Source organism: Myxocyprinus asiaticus, chromosome 34 (genome assembly GCF_019703515.2).
Source record: "Myxocyprinus asiaticus isolate MX2 ecotype Aquarium Trade chromosome 34, UBuf_Myxa_2, whole genome shotgun sequence".
NCBI classification, from domain to species: Eukaryota; Metazoa; Chordata; class Actinopteri; order Cypriniformes; family Catostomidae; genus Myxocyprinus; species Myxocyprinus asiaticus.
Window position 1 is genome coordinate 18,571,989 of NC_059377.1, and position 15,726 is coordinate 18,587,714.

The 15,726-nt window shown below is 37.5% G+C and overlaps 1 protein-coding gene across 4 annotated transcripts in view; it reads right to left on the minus strand.

Annotated features, from left to right (window-relative positions):
- Positions 1 to 15,726, minus strand: part of LOC127425490 (engulfment and cell motility protein 1-like) — a 178,930-nt gene that overhangs the window by 75,433 nt on the left and 87,771 nt on the right. For 3 of the 4 annotated variants that reach the window (XM_051671552.1, XM_051671551.1, XM_051671554.1), the window contains exons 7-11: positions 12,843 to 12,878; positions 9,559 to 9,658; positions 5,636 to 5,787; positions 5,445 to 5,523; positions 3,369 to 3,419 (exon numbers count right to left, since the gene is read on the minus strand). In XM_051671552.1, coding sequence (XP_051527512.1) covers positions 3,369 to 3,419; positions 5,445 to 5,523; positions 5,636 to 5,787; positions 9,559 to 9,658; positions 12,843 to 12,878 — 418 coding nt within the window. The remainder of the gene's footprint in view (positions 1 to 3,368; positions 3,420 to 5,444; positions 5,524 to 5,635; positions 5,788 to 9,558; positions 9,659 to 12,842; positions 12,879 to 15,726) is intronic. The other variant, XM_051671553.1, reaches the window with a different exon arrangement.

Here is a 15,726-nt window from a genome sequence, read left to right on the forward strand (position 1 = left end):
TTGCTCTTATCAACTGATCGCAGCTGCATTTCTCTTCTAGTGCTTTTAGATCTTAGTGCTGCCTTCGACAGGATAGATCACGACATTCTCTTGACTAGGCTGGAGAATTATGTTGGCATTACTGGACTTGCATTAGCATGGTTTAGTTCCTATTTATCAGACTGCTACCACTTTGTATGTGTAAACGAGGAATTGTAAAATTAAACAAAAGTTAGGTATGCAGTGCCACAGAGATCAGTTTTAGGACCTCTTCTTTTCTACTTATACATGCTTCCCCTGGGAGATATTATCAGGAATCATGGAATAAGTTTCCATTGTTATGCCATCGATACCCAACTTTATGTCTTCTAAACCCAACAAAAATTCACAATTCTCCAAATTAGCAGAGTGTATCAATGAAATCAAATTTCCTTCTACTCAATTCCGACAAAACAGAGGTACTAATTATTGGACCAAAAACCTCTAAAAATAAGCAGCTAAAATATAATTTGACTCTCGATGGATATACTGTTACGTCATCTTCTACAGCAAAGAACTTAGATGTTGTATTTGATACCAATCTGTCCTTTGAAAACCAAATTTCCAATGTTTGTAGAACAGCATTCTTCCACCTGAGAAATATTGCTTAATTACGACACATGCTCCCTGTTGCCGAAGCCGAAAAACAAATTCATGTGTTCATGACCTCAAGACTAGATTATTGTAATGCATTACTGGGAGGATGTCCAGCAAGATCAATAAATAAACTTCAATTGGTTCAAAATGCAGCTACCAGAGTGTTGACTAGAACCAAGAAATATGATCATACTAGCCTTATTCTATTGTCGTTACTTTGGCTACAAGTTAAGTTTAAAATTCTGTTAACCACATACAAAGCTTTGAATGGTCTAGCTCCACAGTACTTAAGTGACCTTCAGACACACTATATTCCATCATGTTCATTACGATTACAAAATTCGGGCTTGTTAATAATTCCAAGAATATCAAAATCCACAAAAGATGGGTCCTGGGTAGCTCAGCGAATACTGACACTGACTACCACCCCTGGAGTCGCGAGTTCGAATCCAGGGTGTGCTGAGTGACTCCAGCCAGGTCTCCTAAGCAACCAAATTGGCCCGGTTGCTAGGGAGGGTAGAGTCACATGGGGGAACCTCCTCGTGGTCGCGATAAGTGGTACTCTCAGTGGGGCGCGTGGTAAGTTTTGCATGGATCGCGGAGAGTAGCATGAGTCTCCACATGCTGTGAGTCTCCGCGGTGTCATGCACAGCGAGCCACGTGATAAGATGCACGGATTGACTGTTTTAGAAGTGGAAGCAACTGAGACTTGTCCTCCGTCACCCAGATTGAGGTAAGTAACCGCGCCACCACGAGGACCTACTAAGTAGTGGGAATTCGGCATTCCAAATTGGGAGAAAAGGGGGATATAATAAAAAAAATTTAAAAATTCCACAAAACGAGGTAACTCCTTTTCATACTTGGCTCCTAAACTATGGAATAGTCTCCCTAACACGGTTCGAGATTCAGAAACATTCACTCAATTTAAGTCTAGACTAAAGACTCATCTGTTTAGCCAGGCATACACCTAATTTATCCATCAGCTCATAATTAGGCTGCTTTAGTTAGGTCTGCCGGAACCAGAAACATCCATCATGATCTATAACTCTGCATAAAATTGAATGGCATCTACGCTAATATAATTCATATCCCGAGGTTACCAGAGCCTGCCAGATCCAGCTCTGTTCCTGCTTGGTGTCGGACTCCACTGCTACGTGTCGCTGAAAGATGACGACAAACTACAGGTGGGGCCAGGCAGACATCACTTCAGTCTTTTGACTTCAGAGGATGAACTGATGCCAACTCCAACTGAAAGACATGGGGTACTTCATATGCCACTGCCTGAACCTTGGACTTAGGATGGACCCCACCGAACCTCACCGAAATGACCTGCCGGTTGAACTGTGATGCACCTCATTAATCTCTGCCTGCATCACTTTGTCTATTGATGGACTACACTCTTGAAATGGAATACATCATCAATACTTCATCAGCCAACTAACAAAGGACAATGCATCTATGTGAACTTCTGCAGTTAATCCAGGATGGACTTCAAAGACATTAGTCATTAATCTAAAAGTTCATAAAAAAATCTTTTCATTTTCTTTAAAAAAAACAAAACAAAAAACAATGGACCTTAACGCTTACTTAATTTACTTATTTAAAACCAAGACGAATCTGCCCGATTCCAGCCTTGCGGAAGCACCCCCAGATCATCACCGATCCTCCACCTGGTCGTCTAATGGTTAGACGGAGACCTGGAGAGGCCTTCAAGCCACAGTGTCTCGCACCCACTGTAAAATTTGGTGGAGGATCGGTGATGATCTGGGGGTGCTATAGCAAGGTTTGAATCTGGCAGATTCGTCTTTGTGAAGGACGCATGAATCAAGCCACGTACAAGGTTGTCCTGGAAGAAAACTTGCTTCCTTCTGCTCTGACAATGTTCCCCAACTCTGAAGATTGTTTTTTTTTTTCTAGCAGGACAATGCTCCATGCCACACAGCCAGGTCAATCAAGGTGTGGATGGAGGAGCACCAGATCAAGACCCTGTCATGGCCAACCCAATCTCCTGACCTGAACCCCATTGAAAACCTCTGGAATGTGATCAAGAGGAAGATGGATGGCCACAAGCCATCAAACAAAGCCGAGCTGGAGTGGCATAAAGTCACCCAACAGCAATGTGAAAGACTGATAGAGAGCATGAAAAGATGCATGAAAGCTGTGATTGAAAATCAGGGTTATTCCACCAAATATTGATTTCTGAACTCTTCATTAAAAATGAATATGAACTTGTTTTCTTTGCATTATTCGAGGTCTGAAAACATTGCATCTTTTTTGTTATTTTGAGCAGTTGTCATTTTCTGCAAGTAAATGCTCTAAATGACAATATTTTTATTTGGAATTTGGAAGAAATGTTGTCAGTAGTTTATAGAATAAAACAAAAATGTTCATTTTACTCAACACATACCTATAAATAGTAAATCCAGAGAAACTGATAATTTTGCAACAGTCTCTTAATTTTTCCAGAGCTGTATATTTATTTTTCAGGAATGGAAATCACAATTTAACTGTTCCATGTTCAAAATCGTTCCAATTGTTTCAAATATATTCCATGATATTTATAGTTTTTCCATGACCATATGAATCCAGTTGGAAATATATAAATTGCTGGAAGAGAGAATCATACAGAGGAAAGTGAGAGAGGGAGAAAGAAATAGTATACAGAAGAAATAGTAAGAGTAGTATAGTAGTATGGCATACTACCATCCTACTCATAAAATGTTTGCAGTATGTACTGTATACTGAGTACTTACAGTGAGGATGATTGAACGCAGCTGCTTCTGTGCTAAAATGTGAGCCATCTCCTACAATCAAACAAAACACAGATTCACATTTAATTCTCACACACATCTTGAACAACCTCTTCAAAAGGTGTAGCTCTACCAAAAAAAAATAAAAGAAAAAGCTCTTATAAAAAAATAAATAAATAAATAAATAAAAAGTCATGAATGAGTTCAATGACACTCGTCATTTACACAGGGTTCAGCACAACGAGAGAGCACTTACTGTTAGAGGACAATCAAGGATGTTCATACTGTCCTCATCAAACTACCATTATGAGCACAGCGAGGGCAAGAGATAATGAGAGAAACAGAGAATGAGGAAAGAAAAGAGCAAGAGGAGTAGAGAAAAGGCAAAGGCATTTTTGTTAACAGCACAGAAATGAGAGGTCAGCAAGTCAGCAAAACAGATCTGGAGAAACTGTACATTGACATTTAGGATATGAGGCTATTAGCTGCTGTAAGCATTTTTTTTTTTATATATAATACTACACATAATGTGTCCCTTCTACCTGACAGATAGCACTGAAATAGGTGTCCTGAGAGATCACACTTGTCTCTGTGACAGACCTAGGCTCTGTAAACAGCAGCATTTTATTTTGAAATGTCTAAAATCAGTGGACCATTAAGGATCAATGTGTCACTGATGGGTGACCACACCCTATTGGCTTGTCATGTGATTGACATTTGGACATGAGTGGAGGATGAAGGAAAATGAGCAGAGCCCAAAGCTGAGAAAAGAGTGGACCTTTATGTTTCACGGGCATTTTCATTTTTCATGTGAACAGATGCTGCTTATATGCCATGTTTTAGCTTATAACTTCAAGAAAAATAAACAGAACATAAAATAAATCGCATATCATTATTTAGAGGATGCGATTATCTTTCAAATGAGCCTACAAGTACTCTGATGCATAGATCATTAGATAATCCAAACTAAGCACTATGTAACATATGGCCACCACGTAATGGTGCCAAGTAAATAATACAGACTCAATGATGCAGACTCATTGAGTCAAAAGGCACTCATTCTGTGAAATCTCATTACTAAAATCATGTCTGTGTGCTATGCAAACCTTAAGTCATAGTTGTGTTTGCATGTGTAATTAGTTCTTATGTGCAATTATTATGTTTTATGTGTTTGGATAGGCTTTTGGACACTTGGAGACATTTTTGTACACTAGGATCAATTATATTTGTAATGCTATAACTTTTGATTGCTTTGTCGTATCAGCACAACATTTTTCTCAGTTACAGTTGACATGATTGGGGACAAAACAATAGCAGTTTTTCGGAGCCACCTTATTTACACCCAGAGATATATAATGTCATAACAGAAAAGAAAAAAAAGTAACACTTGACCCTCCTTGTTTTTATTGTCGAGTATCAAGCCTTTAATTTTGTGCATGCCACTGAAACAGGAAATCTTTAAAAACACTTTCAGAGCTTAAAGGGTTAATGAGCACTGTGAAGGATGTAACTGAATGAAAAACGATGACAAAATATGAAACTATAGATTTTTTTAAAGTTGTTGATTAAACGTATAGAAACAATATATTTAAAAGTACAGTGCAAAATATTCAGACATGCACAAAATTAAAAGTATACAAGCAAAGCATACAAGTTCATATAAAACGGACGAACGGCTTCAGTTGAAGCATATACTGTATAATCGTTTAACAACTTCAGAGCTCTAGGTAGGTCTGTCTTTAAAGGTTTATAAGTTGCCGTTAAAAAAATAAATTTCCCTATAGAAAAAAAACTAATGGAATTATTACTTCCATAACCAGACTGCTGCACTATATATAGAGCTTTGGGGAGCAGGAATTTGGACCAGTGATTTTTCAGTGGAAGCTAGCCAGCTTGATGCATCGAAAATAGAACATTTGTCGAAATTCCTTGTTAGAACAAAAGATGTGATTTATAACTTGACACTTTGTCATGTCAAGCCTGATTAGGACACAGTGTCACTCTTTAGTTTAGACAACAACAAACAAATGGAAAAAAACAGGAAATGTGGGTTTGTGTGTGTGTGTGTGAGTGCTGTACCTGTCTTTTTTCCTCGGGGGCTTTGAGGAACAATGCATTAATCACTGCGATGGTGTAAGTCTGAATGTCCTGATCCGTCCTGTTCCCAGAGAGATTAAAACAAAATAAAACAGAGAGAGCAGCAATTAAATCAACTCTATTAGTCCATTAAATCATGATGGACGGAGAGGGAACTAGCCATAGCTCCATACCCTTGTAGGTGAGGAATGAGCTGGCCAATGGTGATTTCTTGAGCCACCTTCTGGTAGAGATCTTGACTGTTGAGCACCATAGATTCCAGGATGGCCAGAGATCTCTGGAGCACTGCAGTGTCCATGGCAGATTTGCAGACATAACTGGCAATCTAAAGATGAAGACACATGTCTTTGATTGTTAAGGATAGCTGGCATAAGACCAGCCTCAAGGATATAGAGTGTAAATAAACCTGTACTTTGGAAACTACAAAAATAAAGATTGCCACAACAATAGAGAAAATTCTAGAAAGACTTTAGAAAACCAGGGACCTTAGTCTGGGTAGACAGCATATTTAATGTGAAGGAATGTTAAGTCCTATGCTACAGCCTTCTTTTAATTTGCCAGTCTTCTGAAGCCATATGAAAGCTTTGTGTGAGATAAAAGACCAAAATTTAAGCTGTTATTTACTAAAAATCTTGACATCCGCTCTAGCTGACACGTTCATGAAAGAAATGTAGTGTATTCTTCACGGACAAACTGTTCTTTTTGCATTTAGTTATTGTTTTATTTTTACAGTATTGTATTTTTGATATATTCCAAAAATACATGTACATTTATATACACATATACACACACACACACACACACGTATTTTTTTTTTAAAGTTTAAAACCAATAATGATATTCTCAAAAAAAAAAAAAAAGCAGAAAATTTATATATTTTTTTTATACAGTACAGTGCAAAAGTTTTAGGCTCTTGTGAAAAACTTTCAAAGTGAGGATTTCTTAAAAAATGTATGACATAAATTGTTTTCATTAATCAATTAACATCATACAAAGTCCAGTAAACAGAAAAAGAGCTAAATCAATATTTGTTGTGAACATGTTTGCCTTCAAAACAGCAACAATTCTCCTAGGTACACCCGGACACATTTTTTCTTGGTTGTTGGCAGATAGGATGTTCCAAGCTTCTTGGAGAATTCACCACATTTCTTTTATTTATTTTGGCTGTCTCTTTGTGTAATCCCAGACTGATCCGGTGTTCAGTGGGGGGCTCTGTGAGGGTCATGCCATCTGTTGCAGGGCTCCCTGTTCTTCTATTCTAATCTTTTCTATTTGCAAAAGTAATGTTTGTGAGACTAAAATGTATATTTCCTATTGACACACTAAAGTATCAGATATAAATAACCATCTTAGGGGGCCTGGGTAGCTCCGTGGTAAAAGACGCTGGCTACCACCCCTGGAGTTCGCTAGTTCGAATCCCAGGGCGTGCTGAGTGACTCCAGCCAGGTCTGCTACGCAACCAAATTGGCCCGGTTGCTAGGGAGGGTAGAGTCACATGGGGTAACCTCCTCGTGGTCGCTATAATGTGGTTCGTTCTCGGTGGGGCGCGTGGTGAGTTGAGCGCAGATCCTGCTGTGGATGGCGTGAAGCCTCCACACGCGCTATGTCTCCGTGGCAACACGCTCAACAAGCCACGTGATAAGATGCGCGGGTTGATGGTCTCAGACATGGAGGCAACTGGGATTCATCCTCCGCCACCCGGATTGAGGCGAATCACTATATGACTACGAGGACTTAAAAGCGCACTGGGAATTTGGCATTCCAAATTTGGGGAAAAAGGGGGAAAAAAAAAATCAAAAAAATTTATAAATAAATAACCATCTTAAGATGGTTCATCTTATGTCCCTAAGACTTAGTGCTGTGTGTGTATACACATGTGTGTGTGTGTGTGTGTATATACAGGTGCATCTCAATAAATTAGAATGTCGTGGAAAAGTTCATTTATTTCAGTAATTCAACTCAAATTGTGAAACTCGTGTATTAAATAAATTCAATGCACACAGACTGAAGTAGTTTAAGTCTTTGGTTCTTTTAATTGTGATGATTTTGGCTCACATTTAACAAAAACCCACCAATTCACTATCTCAAAAAATTAGAATACATCATAAGACCAATAAAAAAACATTTTTAGTGAATTGTTGGCCTTCTGGAAAGTATGTTCATTTACTGTATATGTATTCAATACTTGGTAGGGGCTCCTTTTGCTTTAATTACTGCCTCAATTCGGCGTGGCATGGAGGTGATCAGTTTGTGGCACTGCTGAGGTGGTATGGAAGCCCAGGTTTCTTTGACAGTGGCCTTCAGCTCATCTGCATTTTTTGGTCTCTTGTTTCTCATTTTCCTCTTGACAATACCCCATAGATTCTCTATGGGGTTCAGGTCTGGTGAGTTTGCTGGCCAGTCAAGCACACCAACACCATGGTCATTTAACCAACTTTTGGTGCTTTTGGCAGTGTGGGCAGGTGCCAAATCCTGCTGGAAAATGAAATCAGCATCTTTCAGCAGAAGGAAGCATGAAGTGCTCCAAAATTTCTTGGTAAACCAGTGCAGTGACTTTGGTTTTCAAAAAACACAATGGACCAACACCAGCAGCTGACATTGCACCCCAAATCATCACAGACTGTGGAAACTTAACACTGGACTTCAAGCAACTTGGGCTATGAGCTTCTCCACCCTTCCTCCAGACTCTAGGACCTTGGTTTCCAAATGAAATACAAAACTTGCTCTCATCTGAAAAGAGGACTTTGGAACACTGGGCAACAGTCCAGTTCTTCTTCTCCTTAGCCCAGGTAAGACGCCTCTGACGTTGTCTGTGGTTCAGGAGTGGCTTAACAAGAGGAATATGACAACTGTAGCCAAATTCCTTGACACGTCTGTGTGTGGTGGCTCTTGATGCCTTGACCCCAGCCTCAGTCCATTCCTTGTGAAGTTCACCCAAATTCTTGAATCGATTTTGCTTGACAATCATAAGGCTGCGGTTCTCTCGGTTGGTTGTGCATCTTTTTCTTCCACACTTTTTCCTTCCACTCAACTTTCTGTTAACATGCTTGGATACAGCACTCTGTGAACAGCCAGCTTCTTTGGCAATGAATGTTTGTGGCTTACCCTCCTTGTGAAGGGTGTCAATGATTGTCTTCTGGACAACTGTCAGATCAGCAGTCTTCCCCATGATTGTGTAGCCTAGTGAACCAAACTGAGAGACCATTTTGAAGGCTCAGGAAACCTTTGCAGGTGTTTTGAGTTGATTAGCTGATTGGCATGTCACCATATTCAAATTTTTTGAGATAGTGAATTGGTGGGTTTTTGTTAAATGTGAGCCAAAATCATCACAATTAAAAGAACCAAAGACTTAAACTACTTCAGTCTGTGTGCACTGAATTTATTTAATACACGAGTTTCACAATTTGAGTTGAATTACTGAAATAAATGAACTTTTCCACGACATTCTAATTTATTGAGATGCACCTGTATATATATATATATATATATATATACACACACATACACACACACACACACACACACACACACACATATATGTATAGCGCAATACTTTTTCTCATGATATTGTATCAATACTTATGATCCATGTATTGATATTTATATTTAACTTTTTGTGAATTCATATCATGTAAACACTTGGCACACTGTTACTTCCAAATCAATTTCATGAGCTCATCAAGAGACAAAAATTTTATGTTTCGAGCTACATGCTCTTCATCAGACATCAGTATATAACTGAAATATACCCAAATGAATTGGAACTAAAATTAGAAATAATTCATATTCTAATCAAATTATGTATCACAATATATCAAATCGTGACATGTGTATTGCAATATATATTGTATTGTGAGGTGCCAGGCTTATGTGTACCACAGAAGAAAGAAAGTCATATGGGTTTGGAAATCATTTAGGATGAGTAAATAGTACGATCGAATTTGTGTTGTTCTGTGAACTATTTCTTTAAGGCAGCATAACCCATTGAACACGTTGAAGGGACCGTACTTCCATCCCTCACAGCCTTGTTTTCATTTGTGTCAAATAACATATGGTGTGTACTCTGACTAAGGCCCATTGCTGTCATTGGACGCACCTTTTTGATGAAAGCCACAGAGAAGGTGTCCCAGGAGACGATGCCATGATCCATGAGCTCCACGAAGGCGGTCAGTGTGAAGGAGAGCAGGTCACCAAAGCTATAAAAGACAAGATAACAGCCACTAGCCATGTATCTACTGCTCTACAGCACAGAAAGAGCAGCTAAGCTTCAGCCGAACACAGCGATAGGGAGCGAGGGGTCAATAGCTGCTACAGAGAGTGAGCCAGTGTTGGAGAACAGCACATGGAGGCAGCCCAGCTCAGCTGATGTCCCTTTCCTTCAGAACAGCAGTGAATGCCAGAGATTTGGCAGCAGAGGCAGTAGTGGAATTGCACTAGCAGAGATGTACAGTGCTTTCATGCAGCTGCTTGTTTGGGACATTGTGGTAATGGTGATTTTGCCACACAAAGAATACACTAGTCCTAAAGGAATATTCTAGGTTAGATATAACTTAATGATGCATTCAATTCAACTCACAACTACCTGCTTGGAAAAGTGCCATGGAATGGCATTTGAAGACAGAATTACAACTTGGAAATGGGTGTGGAAATCCTCAACTTCGATTTTGCCAAGATGCAGATGCACAACATCACACAAACAGGGAGATGTCCAAAGTTTATGATGAACATTCACTTCTAAGCAAATAAAAATCATCAAAGATTCAAAGTTCCTACATTACGTGATAGTAAAACCTGATTGCCAAACGTTTGCAGAGACAGCTATGTGAAACACGGTAAATTATCTTTTGTTAATCGTACACCTGTTGTGCACTTACAATATCTGTCTATGGGGAAATGTACAACAATGCCACAGAAGCTGTCAACAGAGCTAAAATTTTATTTAACCCAGAATATTCCTTCAAGTCATAAGGTCTTACTTTAATGTTTTAAGTAATACAGACCTCTTCTAAATCAAAGTCTCTCTAAAAATTCTGCCCCCTATTGGTACAAATAACTCAGTACATGCCTTGTCTTAGTTTATCAAAAACTGAAACAAAAAGTAAAACTTAAAACATAAGATACCATAAGACTGCTGTGATAAATAACACAAATTGCACTTTACAAAGCCAGTTACAAAAACATAAAGACAAATAATAACATTAACGTAAAAGAACAGAAAAGGTAAAATCTGAGATGTGAAAAAGAAATGATTTAAAAAAGTTGCTTGTTGATGTGTTGAATTTTCTGAGGGCAGCAGGGAGTTAATTCAGCATTTGTTAGACCTCAGAGACATTAGTTTGAAAACAGCAATCTATTAAATGTACCATTGGGGAAAGGAAGCATTTGCAGCTGGAATTGGGCAGAACTCTATAAAGAATTACCACGGTGAGACAAAGAGAGGTTTTATCTCCCAAATAACACAAAGGGCTATTTAGAACGGTTTTTAAATGTGATGTGGTATATCTCAATAGGAATATGACCCTAGCTGAGGTCACAGGTTGTTGACAACTAATCATTTTAGAGGGATCCTGAGCAACAAGATATTAAGCAACAATTAGTGGTTTGGAAACACTGTATCTGCTTCAAAACAGTTAAGTCATTTACAGGTTTTTGGGTCACTCTCATGAAGCTCTTTAAAAAAGTATGATTTTTTTTCTTCTTCCATAGAACGAACATCCACACACCAAAATTAGACAGTGACCAGTGGCTGTCAAGTTCCAAAAGAGACAAAAAAGTATTATAAAATACCATAACTCATGCACGATGACTTTAAAGGAATAGGTCACCCAAAAATGAAAATTCTCTCATGACTGACTCACCTTTAATCCATCCCAGATGTGTATGACATTCCTTCTTCAGCAGAACTGAAGTGAAGATTTTTATAAGCAGATTTCAGCTCTGTTTGTCCATACAATGAAAGTGAATGGGTGCCATTAGACTGCTGGCTGTTTGATGGTTCAAAAGGCATATTTAGGCAGCATAGAAGTAATCCACATGACTCCAGTCGATCAATGAATGTCTTCTGAAGTAAACCGATAGGTTGGTGTTAGAAACAAATCGATGATTAAAACGTTTTTAACTTTAAATCATTGCTTCCGGCAAGCGCTGTATTTCTGTTTGAAATGACCTAACTCTCCCGTGACGTTCGTTCCTCTGTTGTATACAAAGCGCGCTTTCGACTTCTCTCGTGAACGTGCCATTGCGCTTACGTTACTGATGCATCAACTGCTGGCAGGAAGAGATTTTTTTAAAGTTAATAAAGTTTTAATTATTTTATTTTTTTACACTAACCTATCAATTTGCTTCAGAAGACATTAATTGATCGACTGGAGTCTTGTGGATTACTTCTCTGCTGCCTAAATATGACTTTTGGACTGTCAAACAGCCAGCAGTCTAATGGCACCCATTTACTTGCATTGTATGGACAAACAGAGCTGAAATGTGCTTACAAAAATCTTCACTTCGGTTCTGCTGAAGAAGGAAAGTCATACACATCTGGGATGGCTTAAAGGTAAGTAAATCATGAGAGGATTTTCATTTTTGGGTGAACAAACACTTTAAGGACTTAAAGTTTAGTCTATTCCTCTTGCAAATCTATCACATGGGTTTAGAAGACTTGAAATATAGCAGGCAATTTGTATGGACTCTCTTTATGGTATAATGTAGTGCATTTTTGTCCTTTTGGAGCTTGACATCTATTGGTCACCACCTACTTTTGTTCAAGCAGCATGAACATTCTGTTAAATATCTCTTTTTGTGTCATACAGATTTTGAAAGACCTGAGGGTGAGTAAACAATAACAGAATTTAAATTTTTGGTAAACTATCTCTTAAAGGAGCATAGGGCACATAGTATTTGATGAATTTGTGGTCTCGGCTGTGAACAAGACCTAATCCTTAAGGAGTAGTTGCAAGAAAGTATGTGTCCTGTGAAGTATGTGCCAACTACATTAGATTTCTGCATAGATCAGGTCCTCAAATATACTCAAATTAATAAAATCAAATAAAAATGTCCTTATCGGTAGGAATAGAAATAACAAAAAGAAAAAAACTCCAAAGTTTCCCAAGTGTGGTTAGTATAAAGCTACCCCAAAAGCACAGAAGTTGCCCAATACCACATGCAAAAGAAAGAATGAAAGCTGATTTGGTTACATGGAAGTAAACATCCAAAACAAAACCAGAAAATGAACAGAAAATGGTAGTGAGTGCAGTGGTTGCCAAGTGTTCCCATCGGTTTGATTGGTTTTGAGCACTGAGGCCAGAGCCCAATCATGCAGACACTCAGCCCGGAGATTACAGGGTAAGAGACAGGGAGTTATCCAGCTCAGGGGGAGGGGCTTACCAGGGCTTCATTATCTTCTGTAGTTTCTGATACCGTCTGAAAAGATTTAAAAACTTTGACGTCAGGGAGACAGAAACACTTACACAGCCTGGGTCCAAATATTCCATTATGAAAATTACAACCAAATTATGGAAAATCTGTGGAAAGGTTACACAAGGTTTAAAATAATATAAAATATGTCTTAAACCTCCAGTTATGCATGAGCTGAGAGAATAAAAGTTGCTAAGAAAAATTCACTCAAGCACAACACTTAAAAAAAAACAAAATGTAAAAAAAATCCTAAGAGACACAAAGCATGCAAAGCACAACAATAGAAATAGGAAAAGCACATTGCAAATGAACATAATGTCGCCTTCACACTTACATTTAATGCACAACATGTGCAGAACTCCCAATATAGGCAATGAGTAAGTGTAAAGGATTACCAAAAGTATCCATAACAAATGAATATTCTTTATAATTATCTTGTTTCATCACATGGTCCTGTCAGCAGGGCTATGATCAACATAATATGACTCACTGTGTGAGACATTATGCCCACTAAAGCTGAGGCACATTGCCTGTTTGCTTTGTCATTGCCTGACCTAATGACTTGCACTCTACTTTTAATGACTGCCTGGCAGGGGTGTAAAGTAATTGAGTAAAAATAATTAAGTATTATTTTTGGGGGATTTTTATTTAAGTGTAATTTAAACGGAATACTTGTACTTTTACTTAATTACATTTCCAAAGAAAAAAATAGTACTTTTTACTGCTTACAATTGTTTTTTTTTTTTTTTACTTGAAAAGTACACTTACAATTTTTGTAGATCATTTTCTTTCGTTTTACTGGATTAAAGCCGCCTTTTCACTGCATCTGATAAACGACAGACCAGAGGTCAGTCATTCCAAATAGAGTGTCGCACGGCAGCTGTGTAGAGTTCCGACCATCTGAAGAGGCGGAATTTCTTATCTGATTTGCGCTTCGGATATGTTAAAACATTTGCGCGACTAGACCACATGTGACCACCTGACTGAATGTGGCATATTCATTCAAAACTATGAGCACACAGTTAGAAACACTGACGGTTTTTGTCTTAAACTTTATTCTAAACACCTGCTACTTCTACAGATTGATCAGTTATGAAGTAAAAAATTATCATTCACGTTGCAAATAAACATAAAACAAAAGGCTTTTGTAATTAAATGTGTATTGTCAATTATTTCTACACTTGACTTCATATTTTAATCATATCTATGAATTTCTACTCCCTATTTGTTGAATTGTTGTTGTTGTTAGGCAACTATTAATTATAATAACTATAAAACCAGCAAAGATAATTATAATAATAATACAAATAATGGAATATGAGTAAATATTAATCATGAATTTTATTGAATTCATCCATCTGCTCAACAGCAAGGTTTGTTTGGTAGCAAACCTCAGAAAACAATTCACAAATCCAACAACAAAGCTTATTTTTATTTGAATGTTCCGGGTTCAATACAAGTTGAGCTCAATCGAAAGCATTTGTGGCATAATGTTGATTACCACAAAAATGTATTTCGACTTGTTCCTCCTTATCTTAAAAAAAAGCAAAAGTTGTAAGTGCCTCACTGGAACCTCGATTTTTGCTTTTTTTTAAAGAAAAGGAGGAACTAGTCTAAATAAATGTTTGTGGTAATCAACATTATGCCTCAAATGCTTTAGTTTGAGCTCAACTTGTATTGAACATGGAACATTCCTTTAAAACTAAACCTAACTGATAGTGTCATAAAAAGCAAATGTGAGATGAAAAACAAAATTTCTGAAACAACCACGTCATTTTGACTTGTCTACTCGTGTGCTCTTCAGGACTCGTACCCCGGTCCTTTTTATTGCATATGCAACTCTCTATCAGTTGAGCTACCGCACAGTTTGATCACACTTAAACAAGCTTTTTAATGTAGTTGTTTATGTAATGCAAACGTTAAAATGAGTCATGCGCTATAGTAAAAGTGTTTATATGTCATAAGATAGCATTGTGTGAGGAACAGAGCGAAAAGTTAGTGTTCATGAACTGATAATATGTCATTTTACTCGTTCATTCCACCAGGAAATTGCTGTGTTACGTACAACAGGCCACATAAAAATAATTTAGCAAAAATGTAGTAATTGTAACATGATTCTTTGACCAGGCTGCAAATGCCACTGGGGGAGAAATATGACATTTGTCAGAGACAGTAAAAAGGTGACTTAACAAACCAATCAAATTCATCAACATCCTCTCTCACACAGTCTCCTCTCATGATTTCATTCTGGCTAGGAAAAAAGTTACTTTTTACTTTTTCTTTTTTTTTAATTATTAAGAACAATTTAATATGAATACTTTTTTACTTTCACTCAAGTATGTTTTTGGCTAGATACTTGGACTTTTAATTGAGTAAAATTTTCACTCAGTATCCATACTTTCACTTAAGTATAATTTCTGAGTACTTTTTACACCCCTGCTGCCTACATTGTTGTGTGTCTGACAAATCCCAGTTTGAGATTGCCAACAGCGCAAGCTTGGAAGGTGCCACAAGTAACTTTTTGTTTATGTTAAGTTTTCTGTGGCATTGTAGAAATGTCTGTAAAACTTTACAATAAGGTTGAATTCAACAACATTGGCAACAGTAATATAATAGTTAATATGAACTAACAATGTACAATACTTTTTAGCATTTATTATTCTCAGTTAATGTTCATTTCAAAATACACTAATAGTACATGTTTTGCTTTTAAAGTTGTTTACATTAACATTAGTTTATGAAATATGAACTAAAATGAACTAACATTGAACAGTAGTATTTTGATAAAAGAGCATTAACCAAAATTAATAAATGCTGTGAAAAAAAACATTGTTCGTTCATGATAACAAATGCA